The 21,734-nt window shown below is 45.5% G+C and overlaps 1 protein-coding gene across 5 annotated transcripts in view; it reads left to right on the top strand.

The window, feature by feature from the left end:
* MSRB3 (methionine sulfoxide reductase B3) overlaps positions 1-20,872 on the top strand; it is a 173,287-nt gene extending 152,415 nt beyond the window's left edge. For all 5 annotated transcript variants that reach the window (XM_075855003.1, XM_075855004.1, XM_075855005.1 and 2 more), the window contains 2 exons: positions 19,154-19,251; positions 20,392-20,872. In XM_075855003.1, the coding sequence (XP_075711118.1) occupies positions 19,154-19,251; positions 20,392-20,547 (254 nt within the window). In that variant the 3' untranslated portion in view covers positions 20,548-20,872. The remainder of the gene's footprint in view (positions 1-19,153; positions 19,252-20,391) is intronic.
* Positions 20,873-21,734: the final 862 nt, after the last annotated feature.

Raw genomic sequence — 21,734 nt, 5'->3', positions numbered from 1 at the left:
TTGTATAGCCTTACTTCACATACATCATATAGTATGAGAAAAGAGTCATATGGTGTCATCCAACACGTTTTCAAATAAACATCCCTCAAACGTAGCTGTTATATTTATGCTTGTTTTCCTTGCAGTGTCCCTGTAGGGAAAGCATTAGACAGTAGTATATTCACTGTAAATCAATAGAAGGCTTTAGAGCTGTATTCTCTACTATGGACAGACTTGGTCCACCAGTACAATTATGGTATGTGCACACACAAACTCAAAAACGTCTGAAAATATGGAGCTGTTTTCAGGGGAAAACAGCTCCTGATTTTCAGAAGTTTTTTAACCAAAGTCGCGTTTTTCGCAGCGTTTTTAACGGCCGTTTTTGCAGCTTTTTTTTATAGAGTCTATGAAAAACGGCTCCAAAAATGGCTCAAGAAGTGACATGCACATGTAAAAAATGCCCCGTCGGAACAGAACACAGTTTTTCCCATTGAAATCAATGGGCAGATGTTTGGAGGCGTTCTGCTTCCGATTTTTCAGCAGTTTTTCAGGACGTTTATGGCCCGAAAAACAGCTGAAAACACTCCGTGTGAACATTCCCTTACTATGTCTGATTCTGACGCCTGGTTTCCAATTTCTCTTCTGCAATTTCTCTTCTGCACTATGTAATTGTATCTTGAAAGGGCATTTGTGACCAAAGCCTGTTGGTCACATAGGATACTTAGCATATCTGGGCTTGTTATGCATTTCTATGAATTAATTTGTGACTTCACAACCCACTTAATATACAGAAGAGGCTGGACGCAGCACGGAGGGCTTAAGGGGAAGTTAGTTAGGCAAGCGAGGAAGGACAAGGAGGAGTTGGGGAAGGGAGGAGTTAGGGGACGGGTATCTGTTCTTCCCGCTGTTTTCGGCATTGAGCCGGAAGCAGCGGGAGGAAGAACAAGCAGAAACAAGCTCCCTCTGCTCCTGCTCTTACCTGTCATGGCGACCGCTGACCGGATGCTGGAACAGCTGCGTGCGGCAGCTGAGTTTGACGGTCCGGGGTGGCTTGAGGAGACAGTTGCGGCGCTGGCCAGGATGCCTCAGGCTGGCCCCTCTTCGCGCCGTGCCCGGCGCTCCGTGTCTGCTGCTGGGCCGGTTGTGCTTCTCTCCCCCAGCCCCCTCTCTATTACCGGTGATATGGCGGTGGCGGGGGGAGTCTGGAAATGTTGCTCCTGCTGGAATAAAGCAGAGGGCAGCGGCGGTTGCTCAGGCACGGTCACCCCGCCGCTCCCGGCGTTCACGGCCTCCAGAGAGGCTCAGTCCAGAGGTGGTCCCGCGGGCCCGGCGTCGCAGGGGGAGCCCTTCTAAGGACGCTGCAGGCCAGGTAGCTGGGATGGCCGTCTCCTCCCAGGTCCTGCGTCCTGGCAGGAATCCTCAGCCGCGACAGGGCTCGGCGGTCCACAGGGAGTCGCAGGCCGGGCTCCCAGTCACGCCACCTCCTTCAGATGCTGTTTCCAGGGAGCTGTCCACGGCCGCCCCGCATGGTGATGTTCCGGGGAGCTGGCTTCCTCGAGGTCTTCAGGGAGGACTCCTAGATCATCAGCGGCGGCGAGGCAACAGGTTCGGTCGGAAGTCTGGGTCCCGTCGGTCGGGCGGCAGTTCGCCGGCCCATCTGTCAGCATGCTGGGGTCCCCGTGTCGGAGATGTCGGTGCGATTGCCAGTCGTCAGCGAGAGAAGACTTGGAAGATGGCGAGTTGGACGTGTCTCAGCGTGGTCAGGATTTTCCGGCTGGCGGGAACACAGCGCCTGGGCAGCCTGGTGAGTGTATAACTCCTTCTTTGCCGTATCCAGCGATTTTTATGTCGGGGGTGGGGCAGCGAGCGCGGAGATATGAGCCGGCGGTAGTGGCGTTGCCGGGCGCAACGGCTTAACGGATTTAGTGGGTTGTTTGCGGGAGTTAGTCGGGCACTTAGATAGGGCTGCGGCGCCAGTAGTTTCGGCGGGGTCCCCGGTTGAAGTTTGGGAAGGTCCTCGTGATGTTGGGGGGATGGTACAGTCGAGTACCATGGTAGGGGCAGTTTTGGGGGCGTCAAGGGAAGCGGTTGCGGTGTCTGTTCAAACCGAGGCGCAGAAGGATGGGGACAGAATTCGGCTTGATGATCATGCTCGTGGCGAAGTTTACGTGTGTTTCGAGGGTCCTTTAGGGGCCCACCTTAAACAGGAGGTACGCGAGCGCATTTCGAAGGACGAGTATGTGGAAATGTTTTCTCTTTTGCCGCTTGCCGAAGTTTAATTGTGATAAGGGCAAGCGGGACGAGAATAAGAAGAGGGAAGAGGAACGTCGTCGGTATAGGCTTATCACGCAGACGTTCGTCAATTGGTCGCAAGCTTTTGCAATTTTAGCTAGTGTGATCGGGGAAAAGGCGCCTGAGAATTGCTCGGCGTAATTTTGTTATTTTGATGCTATCGGTGAGGCCCATAGGGTGTATGGTGGTCAGGCGTGGTTGCGGTACGATGAGCAATTTCGCCAGCGGAAGGCGGTCCGGCCGGCGATTCGGTGGGATCAGAAAGATATTGCGCTTTGGTTGAGGGTGACGGCTCTGGTTAAGCAGTCCTTTCCCGGGAGCGTTGGCCAAGGAGGTCAGTCTAGCCAGGCCGGGCAGGGCTCTGGGTCAAAACTTGGGTTTTGCTGGCAATTTAATGATGGCCAGTGTAAGTTCGGGGCTACATGTAAATTTAAGCATGTGTGTTCGGAATGTAACGGATCCTCGCATGGGGCTGCCAGATGCATGCGGAAGGGGAAGCGGTCAGGTAATCAGTCCTCCTCAACTGGTCAAGGGGTTGTCGCCGGTGAAGGTGGAAAAGATGACCCCGTATCTAAATGAATACTCAGATAGGTCTGCGGCCAAGTTACTTTATGAGGGGTTTTGGTTTGGTTTTGTTATTCGCCCTCCTCCTCACGATGTTCCGGTTACACGGCGCAATCTTAAGTCGGCTTATCTGCACTCTGAGGTCGTTTCAGAAAAACTGTTAAAGGAAGTTTCGTTAGGTCGCATGGCGGGCCCTTTTGTTGATTCGTCGATTGAGAATTTGGTTCTATCCCCCTTGGGAATCGTGCCAAAGCGCGAGCCCCATAAATTTAGTTTGATTCAGCATTTGTCTTTTCCTAGGGACGTCGGTGAATGATGGGATCGATCATGAGTTATGCTCGGTAGTTTATACGTCCTTTGACAAGGCAGTGGGGTTAGTTCGTGAGGCGGGGCCTGGCGCGTTGTTAGCGAAAACGGACATTGAGGCGGCTTTTTGATTGCTGCCAGTTCATCCAGACAGTCAACGGCTGTTGAGTTGTTTCTGGAATGGTGGGTTTTATGTGGATCGGTGTCTTCCTATGGGGTGCTCCCTTTCTTGCGCATATTTCGAGGCGTTTAGTAGCTTCGTTGAATGGGTGACAAAGGGCGTAGCCGGGGTGGATTCATTGATACATTACCTTGACGATTTTTTGTGTGTCGGCCTTAGCGGTTCGCCGATTTGTGGGAATTTATTGTATTCCTTACAAAAAGTTGCGAAGGAATTCGGGATTCCACTAGCGCCGGGAAAGACTGAGGGCCCTGTCTCCACCATTTGTTTTTTAGGCATTGAGATGGATTCGGTTGCAATGGAGTGTAGGCTTCCCGAGGATAAATTAATGTCATTGCGTCAGGAGGTGCAGCGGGCCTGTCGTTTGAAGAAAATCCCTTTGCGCGATCTTCAGTCTCTGCTGGGGAAGCTGAACTTTGCCTGTCAAATTATGCCAATGGGTAGAGTTTTTAGTAGGCGATTGGCGGCAGCAACAGCGGGGGTTCGTGCACCACATCATTTTGTGAGGTTCAGGGAGGAGCATAGGGCTGATCTTCAGGTGTGGGACGATTTACTCGGTCAATTTAATGGTCGATCTTTATGGATGTCTACAGTACAGGATACGAGCGAGTTGGACCTTTTTACTGACGCGGCTGGGTCAGGCGGGTTTGGCGCGTATGGGGGAGGTCAATGGTGTGCGGGGAACTGGCCGGCTAGCTGGGTGGTCAGTGGACTTACGCGGAATCTGGCCCTGCTCAAGCTGTTCCCTATCGTGGTTGCGGTGACCATTTGGGGGGATAGGCTCAGGGATAAAAAGGTTTGTTTCCACTGCGATAACATGGGGGTGGTGTTAGCAATTAATAACATATCGGCATCTTCTCCTCCTGTGGTTCAGTTGTTGCGACACTTAGTTCTGGTGTGCTTGTCCTTAAACACGTGGGTGGTTGCGGTGCATGTGCCGGGGGTTCGCAATTGTATCGCTGGTTCTCTTTCTCGCTCGCAGTGAGATCGATTCCGTCAATTGGCACCGGGAGCGGATCTGCTCGGTTTGGCTTGTCCGGAACATCTCTGGGATCTGGTTTCGGTTCCGCGGAACGGTTGATCAAAAGGTCGTTGCCACGTGCGACGTGAAGTGCTTATTCTGCTTGTTGGAGGCAGTGGGAAGAGTGAGTAAGAGGTTTGGGTAACGTCAGCACGGATCAAGACAGGTTGGTGGCACTATTGTATTGGTTGGGGGACGCCTGGGAGGCGGGGTTTTCCCTGGCCAAGGTTAATCATTTCGTCTCTGCCTTGGCTTTTGGTTTTAAATTGCGGGGTCTACAGGATGTGTCCAAGGATTTTTTGGTAGGGCAAGCTTTGAAGTGTTTGCGTCGAGGCAGGGCTGAAGCAGATCAGAGGCGACCCGTGTCTTTTACTCTCCTCGGTTCTTTGGGCTTATCGCTAGCGTCTGTTTGTCATTCGCTTTTTGAGGTGGAGTTGTTTCGGTTAGCTTTTTCCCTAGCGTTCTTTGGAGCACTTCGAATTGGTGAGTTGGTTTCTCCTAGTACAGAGCGGGCAGGGGGATTGAGACTGGAAGATGTGGGTCTCTATGGGGACAGACTCGAGTTGTTTTTGCGGCGGTCCAAAACTGACCAAATGGGAAGGGGGAAGCACATAGTTCTGTTTGCCTTCCCTGGGTTGGCGATGTGTCCGGTCGCTTGTATGCTTGCTTTCAAGCCACAGGTGGGGGAGCCCGAGTTGCCGTTGTTACGTCACGAAAATGGATCGTTTTTGTCCAGATATCAATTTGGCACAGTATTTAAAAAATGCTTAGCTGCGGTCGGAGTCGGTTCTAGTCATTACTCTTCTCACTCGTTTCAGATTGGCGCAGCGACTGAGGCGGGGCGTTGGGGGTTGGATTACGAGGGGGTGCGTCGCTTTGGCCGTTGGGAGTCCAACAGGTTTCGGACTTAGGTGCGCTCTCATTTGTTATGAGTTTGTGTTGTTATTTGCTTGTTTGGAGGTGGTAAATGCGTGTGTGCTTGTCCTTTTTTCGTTTCAGATCAGCGCCCTTGCTTGGTGTGGCTGTTAGGACACTCTTATGTGCATTGGGGGGCCCTGCAGGCGGACGTCCGCCCCGATGGCCGTCAGCTACGCATTCCGCGGCAGGATGCGGTTTTGCATTGGCTGGGATTCAGAGGTATGTTATGGAGCCGGGTATTGACCGAGTTTCAGACATACTCTCAGTTGGATAGGGTTCCGGAGGTCTTGGTATTACACGTGGGGGGAAATGATTTGGTGGTGGTTGCAGATGGCTAACTCAAGGTAAAAAATATCGGAAAAATGGCTTCAAGGACTTCCCCTGCTTTGATTTAGTGTTAATGATGATTGTTATTACTGATTCTGACCCATTTTGGGTCATGTGAATTATAGGAGGAATTCTCTGGGTGAATTCCTAAGTAGTTATCCGAATGTTTCGGATTAAATTGCATTTTATAAACAATGTAAGTTAATAAACGGCTGCTGTGGCCATTTCACATCCAACCTCGGTTGTCACGTGTCTTTTTTCTTGGGTGAATGGGTGGGAAAAGGGGAAATAAAATGTTCAATAACACATGACTCTACATAGGCAAGTCATGTCATTTTTTACAGATGTGACATCGCTGCTTTACATATGACATCACTACAATTTCATTAACTTGTGTGGGAGTTAGTATATTAGTCATTGTTATGTCTGTCCCGACTTTTATTTCTAACAACCTCTTATGCTCATAAGGGCAGTTTATTTACATCCGATGGTCGCTGTTTTGGAAGCAAATTTGTTGTCAGAAAACAGTGTTAAACATTTATTTACATTTTTTATGTGAAACATCCTTGTTAATTCTTGCATCTGAGTAGCCTTGCATAACCTTTCCAGCAGATGCTGTCTGCAAGGCCTCTTACTTTCCTTTTTGCATCTTATTATGAAATCTGACCTAGCTTTCCAGATGATTAAAAAAAAAAAGCTTAAAACGCATTGTTTCAAATAGCGAGTGTTTATGCAAATGCTGACAGCAGGGTGAGTTAAGGGCCTTTTACACCGGCCAACAATAGGCCGGTGCAGCGAGTGCCGATCAACAAGACATCGTTGATCGGCGCTGGCTTGCTCCTGTCACACGGAGCTATGGAAGGGGACAAGCGATTGTTACTCCGATCGCTCGTCCTCATCTATTAGGGTATGTGCACACACACTAATTACGTCCGTAATTGACGGACGTATTTCGGCTGCAAGTACCGGACCGAACACAGTGCAGGGAGCCGGGCTCCTAGCATCATAGTTATATACGATGCTAGGAGTCCCTGCCTCTCTGCAGGACAACTGTCCCGTACTGTAATCATGTTTTCAGTACGGGACAGTAGTTCCACGGAGAGGCAGGGACTCCTAGCATCGTACATAAGTATGATGCTAGGAGCCCGGCTCCCTGCACTGTGTTCGGTCCACTACTTGCGGCCGAAATACGTCCGTCAATTACGGACGTAATTAGTGTGTGTGCACATACCCTTATTGTCATGTCGGCAGCGCGTCTCCCTGTGCTGCCGACAACGATAATCTTTTAGTTTTTTAAAACGATACGACCTGCAGATGATCGAGAATTTACTCGTTCAGCTGCTGATCGTTCCCGTTTACACAAGGCAATTATCGGTAACGAGCGTTATATGAACGCTCATCTTCACGATAATCGCCCAGTGTAAAAGGGCCTTTACTTTAATACACAAAATTTGTAAATAGACGCCTGTGTTTTTTATGGTCTTTCTTTAACCCGTTAGTGACCGGCCCATCGTGTTTCTACGTCGGTCACTAACGGGCCTTATTCCGATGCCATAGACTTTTTACGTCGCGGCATCGGAATAAATTTACAGAGCAGGGAGCTGTCAAATCTCCCTGCTCTCAGCTGCTAGAGGCAGCTGAGGGCTGGGAGCGTCCCTGCTCTGTCGTGTGAGATCGATATTAGTATCGATCTCACACGTTTAACCCCTCAGATGCGGTGCTCAATAGCGAGCACCTCATCTGATTGGTTTTGGAGAGAGGGAGGGAGCTCCCTCTCTCCCCCACCGACACCCGGCGATACGATCGCCGAGTGTCTGTGTCTGCGATGGCAGCCGGGGGCCTAATAAAGGCCCCCAGGTCTGCCTGTAGTGTATGCCTGCTAGGTCATGCCTCTGGCATGACCTAGCAGATGCCTGTCCGTTTTAAACGGACAGGCATAATACACTGCAATACAAAAGTATTGCAGTGTATTATAAATGCGATCGCAGAATCGCATATTATAGTCCCCTAATGGGACTAGTAAAAAAGTAAAAAAAAAGTTTAATAAAGTTAATTAAAAAAAAAAAGTAAAAAAAAATGAAAAACCCAGCTTTTCCCCTTACACAATGCTTTACTATTAAAAAAACTAAATAAAGTTAAAAAGTTACACATATTTGGTATCGCCGTGTCCGTAACGACCCCGACTATAAATCTATTACATTATTTAACCCGCATGGTGAACGCCGTAAAAAAAATAATAAAAAACTATGGAAAAATTGCTGTTTTCTGTGAATACTGACTTTAAAAAATGTGATAAAAAGTGATCAAAAAGTCGCATCTACTCCAAAATGGTACCAATAAAAACTACAAGTCTTCCCGCAAAAAAAAATCCCTCATACAACTGCATCGGCGAAAAAATAAAAACGTTACGGCTCTTCAAATATGGAGACACAAAAACAAATAATTTTGAAAAAAATGCGTTTTTACTGTGTAAAAGTAGTAAAACATACAAAAACTATACAAATTTGGTATCGTTGCAATCGTAACAACCCGCTGAATAAAGTTATTGTGTTATTTATACCACACGGTAAACGACGTAGATTTAGGACGCAAAAAAGAGTGGCAAAATTTCAGATTTTTTTCTATTCCCCCCCAAAAAAAAAGTTAATAAAAGTTAATCAATAAATAATATGTACCTAAAAATGGTGCTATTAAAAAATACAACTTGTCCCGCAAAAAACAAGACCTTATACAGCTATGTCGACGCAAAAATGAAAGAGTTATAGCTCTTGGAATGCGACGATTGAAAAACGTAAAAAATAGCTTGGTCATTAAAGAGGCTCTGTCACCAGATTTTGCAACCCCTATCTGCTATTGCAGCAGATAGGCGCTGCAATGTAGATTACAGTAACGTTTTTATTTTTTAAAAACGAGCATTTTTGGCCAAGTTATGGCCATTTTTGTATTTATGCAAATGAGGCTTGCAAAAGTCCAAGTGGGTGTGTTTAAAAGTAAAAGTCCAAGTGGGCGTGTATTATGTGCGTACATTGGGGCGTTTTTAATACTTTTACTAGCTGGGCGCTCTGATGAGAAGTATCATCCACTTCTCTTCAGAACGCCCAGCTTCTGACAGTGCAGATCTGTGACGTCACTCACAGGTCCTGCATCGTGTCGGCCACATCGGCACCAGAGGCTACAGTTGATTCTGCAGCAGCATCAGCGTTTGCAGGTAAGATCGACTTACCTGCAAACGCTGATGCTGCTGCAGAATCAACTGTAGCCTCTGGTGCCGATGTGGCCGACACGATGCAGGACCTGTGAGTGACGTCACAGATCTGCACTGTCAGAAGCTGGGCGTTCTGAAGAGAAGTGGATGATACTTCTCATCAGAGCGCCCAGCTAGTAAAAGTATTAAAAACGCCCCGATGTACGCACATAATACACGCCCACTTGGACTTTTACTTTTAAACACACCCACTTGGACTTTTGCAAGCCTCATTTGCATAACTACAAAAATGGTCATAACTTGGCCAAAAATGCTCGTTTTTTAAAAATAAAAACGTTATTGTAATCTACATTGCAGCGCCGATCTGCTGCAATAGCAGATAGGGGTTGCAAAATCTGGTGACAGAGCCTCTTTAAGGTCCAAAATAGGCTGGTCATTAAGGGGTTAATTTTAATAATTTATAGAATAAATATTTACAATAAGTTATTGTTAACAAATAAGATACAATGTAGGAATGATTGTCATATTGAGGATATGTTATATTCCGCTACCCTATGCCATATGTGCATCATATAAAATAAAAAGTACTAAGTATAAAAAATACTTGATCTAGTGTCATCATAATTCAAATTAGAGTCAAAATACACTATGTGTCTATAGTCACTTTTCTTCATATCAGTCCAGTTGTGGTGGTGGACCTTCACTGCATTTGTCTTTTGAGTGTTACTGGGGATTTTCGGATCGTGAGTCATTGAATTCCTCTATTCCCCCAAGGATTTGCTTCACTGGAGTTCCTTGTCTTTGTAGTTTTAGCTGGCTTCTTGAACCAGTTACTGTGCTGTGCAAATGGATGTTTTTGTATGGCTGTGTGTAAAATACCTGGGGAGAAAGGTCACGGATTGACTCCTGTTTTTAAAGGAAATTGATCTCTTTCATTTTAGCTAGAGTAATTTCATTCAGAAACTTTCTTAAACATTTTAACCTTTTCATTACATGTTTACAGACTGCTGCCATTTGGAATTTAGAATCATGAGTGCCTCCTACTGGATTTGTTTGTGACTAATCCTAAGAATTACTTCTATAGTTCACTATAAGGGTATGTTCACACGGCCGTAAACGCCCGACAAACAGCCGAAAAATCGGAAGCAGAATGCCTCCAAACATCTGGCCATTGATTTCAATGGGAAAAACGGCATTCTGTTCTGAAGGAAAAATGGCCGCGTAAAAAAACAGCCGCGAAAAAGAAGTGCATGTCATTTCTTCAGCCGTTTTTGGAGCTGTTTTTTTATAGACTCTATAGAATAACCGGTCCAAAAACGGCCGTTAAAAACGCCACGAAAAACGCGACTTTGATTAAAAAAAACCTTTGAAAATCAGGAGCTGTTTTCCCTTGAAAACAGCTCCGTATTTTGAGACGTTTTTTATTTTGTATGTGCACATACCCTTAGGGTATGTTCAAACGGCTGAAAAACGGCTGAAAAATCGGAAGCAGAACGCCTCCAAATATCTGCCCATTGATTTCAATGAGAAAACCTACGTTCTGTTCCGATGGGCCGTTTTTTTTAAACGATACGACCTGCAGATGATCGAGCATTTACTCGTTCAGCTGCTGATCGTTCCCCTGTTTACACAGGGCAATTATCGGTATGTAGGAGATAGGGCACTTATAATGTGTTGACAGAGCCTCTTTAAAATGAGATGAAATACAGGTTAAAATAGAATACTGTAAAACATCATTGCAATGTTCTTTTATAGCAATCAATGTGGTTGACTTTAGTTTTAGACATTTCAGTATTGGCAACACCTTAGGGCGGCACTGCCTATAGCAGCATTTTGTGACCTGTTACTCCTGTCTCCTTAAAGGGGTTCTGTATTGATGACTTATCCCCAGGATATAAGCAGATGAAGGCTCCTTCCGAGTTATATCAGACTCAACACTGCTTCCATCCATGTGTCTAGTGTTTAAAACCACAAAAACTTGGCACTCGGGTATGTGGTGAAATAGCTTGTAATCTTTATTATGCAATCCACTTATATTAACGTTTTTGGCTAAATTAGGCCTTCATTGGATAATTCTATACAAAACAGAACAGAAGAAAATATAATAGTATAACATCATCTTTATATCTCATTATAATTTTATAAAGACAAAGAGCAGCTTTTTGCTCTTTGTCTTTATAAAATTATAATGTGACAAGATGATGTTATACTATTATATTTTCTTCTGTTTTGTATAGAATTATCTGATGAAGGCCTATTTTGGCCGAAAACTTTCATATAAGTGGATTGCATAATAAAGATTACAAGTTATTTCACCACATATCTGAGTGCTGAGTTCTTGTGTTTATACAGCTAAGTGTCACGTTGGGTACGTGGACCCACTGGGCCGTACCGCCTTAACTGTATGGCAGCTGGCCAACAGGACACAGGTCACAGTCTATAGTTCGTATAGGTGTACCTGTGGTAGCTCAGACAGTAGCAAGACAGGCTCGGCTGGGACTAGGCCGCAGGCAGGCACCAGGCGTGGTGTAGCAGGACAGGCATGGTACTCAGCGCAGCACGACTCCAAACTCAATACGGCACTTGGACCAGAATAGCACGGGATACAGGTTACACTGGGAACTGGAAAACACTTAGGAGACCATTTGCAAAGACAGACTAGGGTAATGACAACAAAGCTCAGGCAATGCAGGGAGGGGCAGGGCCCTTCTGTAGTCCAGGGTGATCTGGGAGCAATCAGCTCAATCTTACACATGTGTGCGCTCTGGCTCCTTAAGGCTGGACTGAGCTCACGAGCGCACCCGAGTACTGGCTGTGGAACAGGACGGCCGCATGTGCAAAATCTCTGGAGAGAAGGGCGTCAACAGGATGGGAGGAGTTCGTGGTCAGCGACCACGGACGTTACAGTATCCCCCTCTTACGCCCCCTTCTCTTGGGACCAGAACGAGGGAGAAACTTCTTAATGAGGGTAGGAGCATTGAGATTCTCCTCTGGCTCCCAGGACCTCACTTCTGGACCATACCCCCTCCAATCTACTAAATAAAAGGTTCTTCCTCTTACTTTCCGTGACAAAGTCCATAGCAATATGTTGCCAGGGGGCATCAGGCACAGGCAGCGGCTGGAGCAGGCAAGCCGGTTTGGAGTGGGCAACTTTATTTGCTGCACACACCTTGCAGGACGAGACAAAGTCCGTGATGTCTTTGGGCAGCGTGGGCCACCAGAACTGATGAGCAATCAGGTCTCAGGTCTTACGGGCACCCGCGTGACCTGCCAGTTTGGAACTGTGTCCCCAGCGGAGGATTCTTCTTCTGTCTGCTGGATGCACAAAAGTCTTCCCCGGGGGAATGTCTCTAACTTGCAGTGGGTTGACAGGGATGATGAAGGATGGATCAATGATATTCTGTGGAGACTCCATAGTATCCTCTGTCTCGAACGACCTGGCCACGGCATCGGCCCTCACATTCTTGTCGGCCTGACGGTAGTGGAGCTCAAACTGGAACCAGGCAAAGAACAGCGACCACCTGGCCTGACGAGGATTCAGTCGTTGGGCAGTTTGGAGATAGGTGAGGTTCTTTTGGTCTGTGAATATCAAGATGGGATGAACTGTGCCCTCTAGTAGATGTCTCCACTCCTCCAGAGCCAATTTGATGGCCAGTAACTCCCGATCCCAAATCGAGTAGTTGCGTTCTGCGGGAGGGAGAAGAGTTTAGAGTAATAGACACATACCATAGTCTTGCCCTTGGAACCTCTCTGGAACAGGAGTGCACCAGCACCTACAGAGGAGGCGTCAACCTCCAACGAGAATTGCCAAGATACATCTGGATGATGGAGGATAGAGGCTGACGTGAAGGCACTCTTCAAGCTATTAAATGCGGGTTCCGCCTCAGGAGTCCACACCTTGGCGTTCATGCCTTTCTTGGTGAGGGTAGAGATAGGAGATCACAGTGAGGAGAAGTTTGGAATGAACTGTCTGTAGAAATTAGCGAATCCCAGGAAGCGTTGTATGGACCTCAGGCCTTGAGGGCGTGGCCATTCCAGGACGGCCTTTATCTTCTCAGGATCCATCTTGAGGCCTTGATCCGAGATGATGTAGCCCAGGAAGGGTAGAGCATCTTTCTCAAACACGCACTTCTCCAACTTGGCGTACAGGCAATTCTCCCTTAACTGCAGCAAAACTTGACGGACATGTCTCTGATGAGTCATTGGATCTGGAGAAAAAATCAAGATGTCATCAAGATAGACCACAACGCAATCATAGAGGAGGTCACGGAAGATGTCATTAACAAACTCTTGGAAGACGTCGGGAGCATTACACAGGCCGAAGGGCATTACTAGATATTCATAGTGTACATCACGGGTGTTAAATGCAGTCTTCCATTCGTCACCCCGGCGAATCCGGATTAGGTTGTAAGCCCCACACAGGTCTAGCTTAGAAAAAATCTTGGCTCCTCGTATACGATCAAACAGTTCAGAAATCAATGGCAACGGATATCTATTTTTTACCGTGATCTGGTTGAGACCACGGTAGTCAATGCAAGGACGCAGAGAACCATCCTTTTTCTTGACAAAGAAGAACCCGGCTCCTGCCAAGGAGGAAGACTTCCGTATGAAGCCCGTCTCCAAGTTCTCCTCAACATAGGCGGACATGGACTGAGTCTCTGACAAGGAGAGAGGATATACCCTACCACGGGGACGGGGTGCACCAGGAATCAGCTCGATAGGACAGACATACGCCCGGTGTGGGGGCAGCGTCTCCGCCACTTTCTTGCTGAAGACATCTGAGAATGCAGAATAATGACAAGGCAATCCTGCCAAGGACTGAGGCCGAGGAGGCTGAGCCGGATGAACCTGTACCAGGCAGCAGTTGAGACACACAGTTGAGACACACGGGACCCCACTGGAGAACCTCTCCAGAATTCCAGTCCAGGACTGGGGCATGTAGTCGGAGCCAGGGCAGGCCCAGCAGCACAGGGTTGACGGCCTTAGCCAGGACAAAGAACGAGAGGAGCTCGGAATGGGGGGCTCCCACTTGGAGCCTCAGCGGCATGGTCACAGCTACAACCGGGTCTGGCAGAGGTAGTCCATTCACAGATGCAACCATCAAAGGCCTCTCCAGAGGGGTTGTGGGCAACTGGAGAAGATCCACCAGGTCTCTCCAAATGAAGTTAGCTGCGGATCCAGAGTCCATATAAGCAGCGAACGGTGCGTTCTCTCGCCGGACATTATGGTCAAGGGAATGGACAATTTAGAAGAAAGACCCTCTTCACCCAGGGTTGACTCTCCAACCAACCCTAGGCTCTGGGGCTTTTGGGGGCACAGACGCACAAGATGGCTGTCACGAAGGGTCTGTGGACCCACTGGGCCGTACTGCCTTGGCGGTAAGGCAGCTGGCCAACAGGGAGCAGGTGAATGTCTATAGTTCTATAGGTACCTGTGGCAGCTCAGACAGCAGATGGGCAGGCTCGGCTGGGACTTAGGTAGCAGGCGGACGTCAGGCGAGGTGAAGCAGGTCAGACGTGGATGCAGCACGGCACGACTTTGGCACAGCTCGGTGCTAGACCAGGAAGGTATGGATTGCTAGGAACAGGAACTGGAAACAGGTATAGGTACAGGGACAGGGACTCGAACAGGAAACACACACTAGGAGGCCATCACAAAGAAAAACTATAGGGAACACAACAACGCTCAGGCATAGAACTAGGGGGCTGGACCCCTCTTATAGTCCAGGGTACTCACGGGTAAAGTCCGTCCATGAGGTCCGGTTCACGCGCTGCCACTTTAAGAGCGGGCACGGGCGTGCACCCAACGTGATCTGGCAGAGGTGAGTGGACGCGAGCGCTGGGGCCAGCGCTTGCCGAGACGTGGCTGTGGCTGTTAGGGGGATGTTGGAGCTGACAGCCCGCAGCCACGGACATTACAATGGCAATACAGACAGAGTTCCAAAGTGATGTCTCTCCAGGGTAGACAGCTTGAAATGGTCCATCTTCAAAGACTCCTTTGGAGGAACAGCTGATGAGGACAGCAGGGGCTGCTGCAAAGTAGGAACCGGACTAGGGAGTCCACCCTCCCGGCGAGCCTCTTGGAACCATTCTCAGATCCTTATATCAATCCGGGCGGCCAGAAGAATGAGGTCATCCAGGGTAGACTGAAGATCTCGGGGCGGCAAGCTCATCCTTAATTTCAGGAGACAGTCCCTGCCAGAATGTAGCCACCAGGGCCTCATTGTTCCACAACAATTCTTCCACCAGAGTGTGGAAATGGATGGCGTACTCGCCCACGGAAGTGTCTCCCTGGCGTAGGTTCAGCAAGGAGGCGGCTGCAAACGAGACTCGTCCAGGCTCCTCAAACACCATGCGAAATGTCCGTGGGAACCCCTGGAAGTCATGGGCCTCTGGTCCTTGTCTTTCCCAGATAGGGTTCGTCCATGCAAGGACCCTGCCAGTGAGGAGAGAGACGATGAAAGCGACCCTTGCGCCATCTGTCGAAAATGCCCTTGCATACAGGCTAAAGTGGATCTGACACTGGTTCAAAAATCCACGTCTTCGCGTCTCCATCATATTGGTGAGGTAGCGGCAAAAAAAAAATCAGGGATCAGCACTGCCAGGAGGTGTATTCTGGGGATCTGTACTGCCAGGAGGTGTAGTAGGAGGAACAGCAGCTTGCACATCCAGCCGATGTGCAATAATATTCAATGCCTGGAGGCGTCGGTCCTGTCGAGACCGGAGGTCTAGCATATCTGCCTGCATCTCTTGTGACGTCATCATGGTCTTGGATTGACTAGCGGGGTCTATGGCCTGAGCTTACTGCCACATTGGGTACTTGGACCCACATGTGTGCGCTCTGGCTCCTTAAGGCTGTACTGAGCTTGCGAGCGCACCAGAGTGGTGGCTGCGGAACAGGACGGCCGCATGTGCAGACATCTCTGGAGAGAAGGGCATCGACAGGATGGGAGGAGTTCGTGGTCAGCGACCACGGACGTTACACTAAGGAGTAGAGTCCTACTCGAGCACCACCTAACATCGGAGTGCAGTATATTTCCTAGATAGTGTTTAAAACCAGGCACAGCGGATGGTCAAGAGTAGTGCTGTAGCTAGTGAAACACACTGATCACACAATGATGGCAGAACTTAGGAATATGCCATCAGTTATAATTGTATTTCATTCTATAATTATAACAGAAAATCCTTTAAGATATATTTATCGTTATTTTTTTAAAATTTCCCATAGAGCTGTTCTTCAGGGTGCCCCAATAAAACACTATGCTATTTCTCAAGAGTCCAGCATAAATGCCCAGCCGAGCATGCATCCCTATTTTAATAGGAAGGAAACAAGCCACTGCCAGACCCCTCTGGCAGTGGTTTATCTCCTTCGGGGACAAAGGATCGGCATGTTGAAATCCAACATCCCCTCCATTGTTCTCCTGACATTTGTTGTCGGAGGAAAATTGTGAAGCCCCATACATATAAGATCAGCGGTGATGACCCCCTGCCCTAAAATCTTCAGGTTCAGATAATTTTTATCTAATTTGTATGGCCAACTGTACGATATGGGCACATAAAGGCTGTTAGGAGGGAATCCGTACCTTGGTGTGCAGAAAAGAGTCTTGTTATACTTGTATGCAGGTAGCTGACCAGGTGACCAGAAGACTAAGGTTCAGCTACAAACTAGGTGACTGTAATTGCAACATCCTGGTCCCAGCTATAGTAGGATCTGCTTTAGACCATAAACAAAGAGAAAGTGAACATTCTTGTGCAGGCTTTATTATTTGATATAAATGCCCACTTTTGTGGCTATAACAGCATCTAATCAGCCTTCCAACTCATCCCAAAGGTGTTTGATAGGGTGAAAACCAAGACTGTGCTTGCCACTCAAGTTCCTCCACACCAAACTCATCACATCATGGCATTTCAGGCATAGCTGGAGTGATGACGGTTTTTTTTTTTTGCATCCCTACCATGGCCAATTTTTTAAATAACTCTGAAAACCCATTTAAGATTTCTCTTCACTGGAACTACAGGGCTTAGGCCAACCCCTGAAGAACAGCCCTAGACCATTATCCCTTCTCCATCAAATTTTACCGTAGGCATTATGTATTCTAGTAGGTAGCGTTCTGTTGGCATACGCCAATCCCAGATTCATTCATCAGACTGCTAGATAGTAAATGTGATTCATCACTCCATATAACACGTTTCCATTGCTCCAGAGTCCAGTGGTGGCATACTGTACACCGCTTTATCCGGCGCTTGGCATTGCGCTTCGTAATCTTAGGCTTGTGTGCAACTGCTCAACCATGGAAACCCATTTCATGAAGCTGCTAATTCACAGTTCTTGTTTTTGTCACTTCCAGAGGCAGTGTGGATCTTTGTAGTGAGTGACAGAAGATAGGCGATTTTTACGGGCCTCATGCTTTAACACTTGGGTGCCCTTTTCTGTGAGTTTATGTGGTTTACTGAATGGAGGCTGATTTGTTGTTATTCCTAGATGCACCCACTTCACAATAATAGCCCTTACAGTTGATCCGGGCAGATCTAGCACATCAGAAAATTAACAAACTGACTCGTGGCAGAGGTGGCATTCTATGCCACGTTTGAAGTCACAGAGATCTTCGATATGACTGACACTACAATTTTAGCCAAACATTGCGGCAACTAATATAATATTTAAATGGACTGAACTGAAGGTTAGTTTTACTAGAGAAGACTTTTGATATAATTATTCTGTCCAACAAAATAATGGTATACGTCTGAACACGTGTGTACCCAATAGCTGATAAAGAAAGGCATTGACTCGCCATCCATGTATATATAGTTAGTTTGACATTTTGGAATGCTGAACTTCTTATCATTGCATAATCTTTATGTTGTTTACAATAAACTGAAATGTAAGAACCATGGGAAAGGAATAGAATCTGTCATGTTTAGAGTATTTGTGCTTAACATAGGGAGTTACAGAAAACATTTATTGAAGGGGAACGATATTCTTGTTCAAATAACATATATTATTCTTTATAAAGACTGCTATACTGTGTATATCGCAAATGTTACTTCCAAGCACAAAGGTTTATAGCGAAGACATTTTATGTTTTGTCACTGGGAATATACGTGCCCAAAGTGGTAACATGCAATATCAACTCACATTTCCTAAACACAAATAGAAAGGGATCTGTCAATCACAGGGAGCAAGAAGAGGAAGAGCAGACCGGAGACATCCATCGGACACATGTTCCAGTCGCTGGCGTTTTACACTAAGACCATGCCAGGGTTTAAGATCTAATAACTTTTGAATCACGCAGCTCTGTATAAAAATATAAATCTCCCTAAGCTCAGCGTTCCTGTCACTAAATTATTGTACACTCAGATAGGGCCGCCTGAACTCACTGACAAGTTTCTTTTAATAATTACTGACAGGTTTCCTTTATTGAATTCAATGGGAGCTGCATAAATCCTAATACTAGTAGCTCCCTCTAGTGGTGGCTACTGGTAGACAGAGTTTCATCAATTAAAGTTTAATTGATAAAATTCTGTCTACCAGCAGCCACCACTGGGGCAGCTCCTAGCATTAGGATTTATGCAGCTCCCATTGAATTCAATACTAGTGGTATGGCTCTTTATACACAGTGGTCCCCCTAGTGGAGACTCGAGGCAGAAAGAATTTGGCTTTGCGGTTCCATCTCCCAACAGGGAGGTTTCTGAGTACAAGAATACCTACCTTAGATATGCCACTGGTAGCAGCTTATTGGTTAAACCCATATTTTTCTATGAGGCAGGATGCTCAGGACTCTGAGTACACCTCATTAAGGATTGAGATCCCATCCCACCTTGTCTGGGTCCTTATCAGTGAGTCCCTATAATGACGCTAAAAACAAATAACTGAAAGTGGGATAAAGATCAACTAACAAATTGCTGAAAAAGGAAAAATCATACGTTCTCTGTGCTCCAAGCGGGGTTATCACATACCACCTTTACTTCTTTACTGTGTTATTCCCTGCACCACCTGTACATTCTGGCTTTTCCGTCTTATTAGTTTACCACTTGGCTCCCTATAGTATCTTTTCAATTATTTTTCTATTCTTGCTTAGTCGGCTGAACACTCCCTTCCACTATGTGATAATATTTACTCTAGTTCACTGAAGCTACATCTTTCAACAATTGTAGGGAAAATGCTGCTGCCCTCCATGTGCCTTCTTTTTACCCTGCTTTATTTTGTACAGTTCTTAGTTATATGTTATATAGTATTGCTCATCCAGTATTGTCCTTATTGTTTGACCTAATAAAAATAAATGAAAAGATGATGGTAAATATACATACTATTTAATTACTGTATTGCATGTTTCACACTTCTGTGTTTTTATTGTATGCAGGATGGCCTTCATTTTATGATATTGTCAACCCAGAAGCAATAACGCTTACTGATGATTTTTCATATGGGATGCACAGAGTAGAAACAAGCTGTAGTCAGGTCAGTATCTTTTTAGTACTGTAGGGCCACTAACTATTATATTTACATCACATTAAACTTGAATTATTGTTCTTTTTTTCTTTATTCTTGTCTGCTTGAAACTACCATTTAGTTCGAGACATTTATTTCATATTAATTTTCCATAAATATTAAATCATTGGAGAGTCTGACCATTAGGTCCCCAAACGATCCGGAGAGTAGGATGCTCGATCAGTATCTACACATGCACGATAAAGCGCCATTGTGGTAAATGGGAGATATGGAGACAGCCACCTGAGAGTACTCTGCTATTTCTGCATCTCCTATTGACCAAAGAGTTGATCAATATGCTATAAATGTCTCTAGTGGTAAAATCCCATTAAGCTTCCATTACAGGGATTCTCTATATATGCACTTTACAGCTTGTCGGTTGAACCCAAGTGTGAACAGAGCCTTAGAAGCTTTAGAATTTGTTAGAAATCTTTCCCTACAAATTATTATATGCTTCATGGCTCAGAAATAACCATTCTTCTGCTATTTGAGAACTAGATCTGTACTGTATATAATATATGTATATTTTACATAAAATAATCTTATTGACAATTAATCACTGATTTCAGAACACAAAACATGCACAGCAGGGGTTAGCAACCTTAGGCACTCCTACTGTTGTAAAACTACAATTCCCAGCATGCCTTGACAGCCCTTGGCTGGAATAATAAAGGGTTCAGCTGGCAGGGCATGCTGGAAGTTGTAGGTTTTATAACAGCTGGAGTGCCGAAGGTTGATCCTGATGTGCAGTATTTTAGTCTGTTCAGAAAAAAACATCACTTTCTATAATAAAACATAAGGTATATGTATTTAGAAGCATTGTGCATTACTGTTCTTAATATTGTATTTATTATTGAGTGTTCAACAAAGCTCTTAGAGCCATGGAAAACATTTCATTTCATTGCTATACTAAAATCCATAGACCAAGAAAATTACATATTTTCAATGACTACCGTACATGACTGTAGGTGAAAACATTGGGTTCGACATATAGAAGAAGTCAAGGAACTATAGGACCAGGCATGGACAGTTGCGTATTGTATTTTAAGTCTGGTAAAAGATGTTCATTCAGTTACCAAGAACCAATTTTTTATGTTTTTCTCATTTTAGTGCGGTGCTCATCTTGGTCACATCTTTGATGATGGTCCACGTCCTACTGGTAAAAGATACTGTATAAACTCTGCATCGTTAAACTTCATACCAGAAGAGTCAGGTGGTGCTGAAAGAAGTAGTTCTTTAGACCCTCCCGGAAAGACTGAATTGTAAAAACAAAGCAAAGTGTTCTTATCAAAGTGTGACATTTAATAGGCATTCTCTGGATTTTGCATTTTCTGAATTATTTCCGAGAATATTATACTCACTGTACATTCATTATTTTCCATACAGTATAGCTGCAGTCATGTTCTGCCTCTCTTATACAACCGTTATTTCTTTTTAAGACTTTCATTTAAATAGTCACAACAAGGTAAAGTTAGTGAATTCAGCAAAAAGTACTATTACTATTCTATAAAATAACAAAGAGCCTGTAAAAAAAACACGACCTCATATCTGGGCTCCCTGAACAAAATAAAATCTAAGTGTATTTTTTTTATGTGCTCTATTTAGTCCTTTTTTCCTATGTAAACGATGCTGATAACGCACAGTGTTTTGGTGTCTTATATAACTTTATAGTACATAATGGACACACTATAGTGTGTAGTATGTGTGTACATTCAAAAGACAATGGAAGACCAAAGAAACAGTGGAAGGAAGGAAATGAAAGCTCAAATGTTGGCAAGGTTAAATTCTCAATATTTATTTCTATGGCATTTACAAAAATGAAATAAAAGCTGCATGATTAGGGAGTTCTCACCAGACGCCGGGGGGTGTCAACAAAGTAATGTTTCCATAAAAAAGTTTTAAATTGAAGAGTTTTATTATACTAGTTTCTGTTTACAAGAATGAAAAGAAGTGCCGTCATCAATATATGAATGCATTTATCACACAAATATGTTCTATTTTATTTTTTATGCAAAACAATGATATATTACTATACAATAAACGTTAAGAATACCTGGCAATATATATATATAAATATGTGTGTGTGTTTTTTTCATAAATCAGTAGTACATGTGAATACATGCAACTTAAGTGAACGTGACAACTTCCTCACCTTCTAGCAGCCTGTAGCTCCCCATTTCCTCTGTAAGAGTAGGAACACACTAGGCGGGTACGCTGCATAAAACTACACAGCGTATCCGCCATGGAACACACAGGGAATTACGTCCATAAAAAACACATCAAATTGTGGTGCAGTTTTTCGGACGGCATGTCCACTGCGAAAAACCTTCAGCAATAAAAAAAAAAATAGTTTATACTTACCCCAGCCATAGTCCTAGCGATGCGTCCCTCTCTTCTGAGTGCAGCCCGGCCTCCTGGGATGACGCTGTAATCCATGTGACCGCTGCAGCCTT

Source organism: Rhinoderma darwinii, chromosome 3 (assembly GCF_050947455.1).
Source record: "Rhinoderma darwinii isolate aRhiDar2 chromosome 3, aRhiDar2.hap1, whole genome shotgun sequence".
Taxonomy (NCBI): Eukaryota; Metazoa; Chordata; class Amphibia; order Anura; family Rhinodermatidae; genus Rhinoderma; species Rhinoderma darwinii.
Note: the sequence above shows the minus strand (reverse complement) of the source record. Positions and strands in the feature narration are given on the sequence as shown.